General features: G+C 40.3%; 1 protein-coding gene across 1 annotated transcript in view; it reads left to right on the top strand.

The window, feature by feature from the left end:
* Nucleotides 1-710: 710 nt before the first annotated feature.
* The window catches only part of LOC107710395 (protein enabled homolog), an 8,973-nt gene continuing 8,491 nt past the window's right edge, over nucleotides 711-1,192 (top strand). The window contains exon 1 of the mRNA XM_016515159.1: nucleotides 711-724. Coding sequence (XP_016370645.1) covers nucleotides 720-724 — 5 coding nt within the window. The 5' untranslated portion in view covers nucleotides 711-719. The remainder of the gene's footprint in view (nucleotides 725-1,192) is intronic.

Below are 1,192 nucleotides of genomic sequence, written 5' to 3'. Positions count from 1 at the left end.
GATTTATGCAGAAGGCTGATGTAATGAACTCAGAGAATCTGTATGACTAGCACAAATATATAATGCAGTAAGTTCATCTGCTCATGCATCAGTGTTTTCATGATGTTTGATGTTCAGCTGCTGAAGGACACACAGGTACACTGGAGGAAAACAAAACTAGAGGTATTTCGTATTGCTTGGCGGGAAAGTAACCTATCCTACAGAAAAGCATTAATTTCTAACTCACATCAGCGACTCTCTTCAAAACTCGAGTGCAGCTGTTTAGTGTTTTCACGATAACTCGAGAGACTGATGATCTCTTCAGAACAGCATCGTTCAGTTCATCATCATCATCATCATCAGAATCAGAATCAGAATCAGAATCATGAGGAGTCTGTGTTCAGTCCCATCAGTACCGAAAAATCTAACTTATAACACTTATCCTGATGGGGCAGAAATATAAACATGTATTTTAGTGAGCTCGTGTGGATTGACTTTCTAATCTGTGAGGTCATCTGAAAAATGTCTGACACACTTTGACTTTCATCTGCTTCCTGCTTCATTCTGCACCAATGAGGAAGTGAAGCAGCAAACTCACCCTCAGTGAACTAGTTAACTCTGCCTTTCCTGCTAGTTTACCATTCGATTGTGTGAATGATGATTCTGAACACTCACGCGCACACAAACACACACGCACACACAAACACTCACACACACGCACACACCGATCTCCATCAGTAATGAGGTGAGTCAAAACTACAATTCCACTCGAATTCTGTTCCAGAAACTCCCTGTGAGTTTTATTAACTAATCACACTGTAATATACCTGATGACTGATGTGTACAGTGTAAATGTGAGCTGTTATTGAGTCGCTTCAGCATCTGAACTGTATTTCTGAACGACAGAAGAAACCTGACGCGTTTGAGATGTTTCTAACTCACATCAGCGACTCTCTTCAAAACTCGAGTGCAGCTGTTTAGTGTTTTCACGATAACTCGAGAGACTGATGATCTCTTCAGAACAGCATGGTTCAGTTCATCATCATCATCATCATCAGAATCAGAATCAGAATCATGAGGAGTCTGTGTTCAGTCCCATCAGTACCGAAAAATCTAACTTATAACACTTATCCTGATGGGGCAGAAATATAAACATGTATTTTAGTGAGCTCGTGTGGATTGACTTTCTAATCTGTGAGGTCATCTGAAAAAT

The sequence above is a fragment of the Sinocyclocheilus rhinocerous genome, unplaced genomic scaffold (assembly GCF_001515625.1).
Source record: "Sinocyclocheilus rhinocerous isolate Xijiao unplaced genomic scaffold, SAMN03320098_v1.1 scaffold56, whole genome shotgun sequence".
Classification (NCBI taxonomy): Eukaryota; Metazoa; Chordata; class Actinopteri; order Cypriniformes; family Cyprinidae; genus Sinocyclocheilus; species Sinocyclocheilus rhinocerous.
This window is presented reverse-complemented; position numbering and strand designations above follow the sequence as displayed.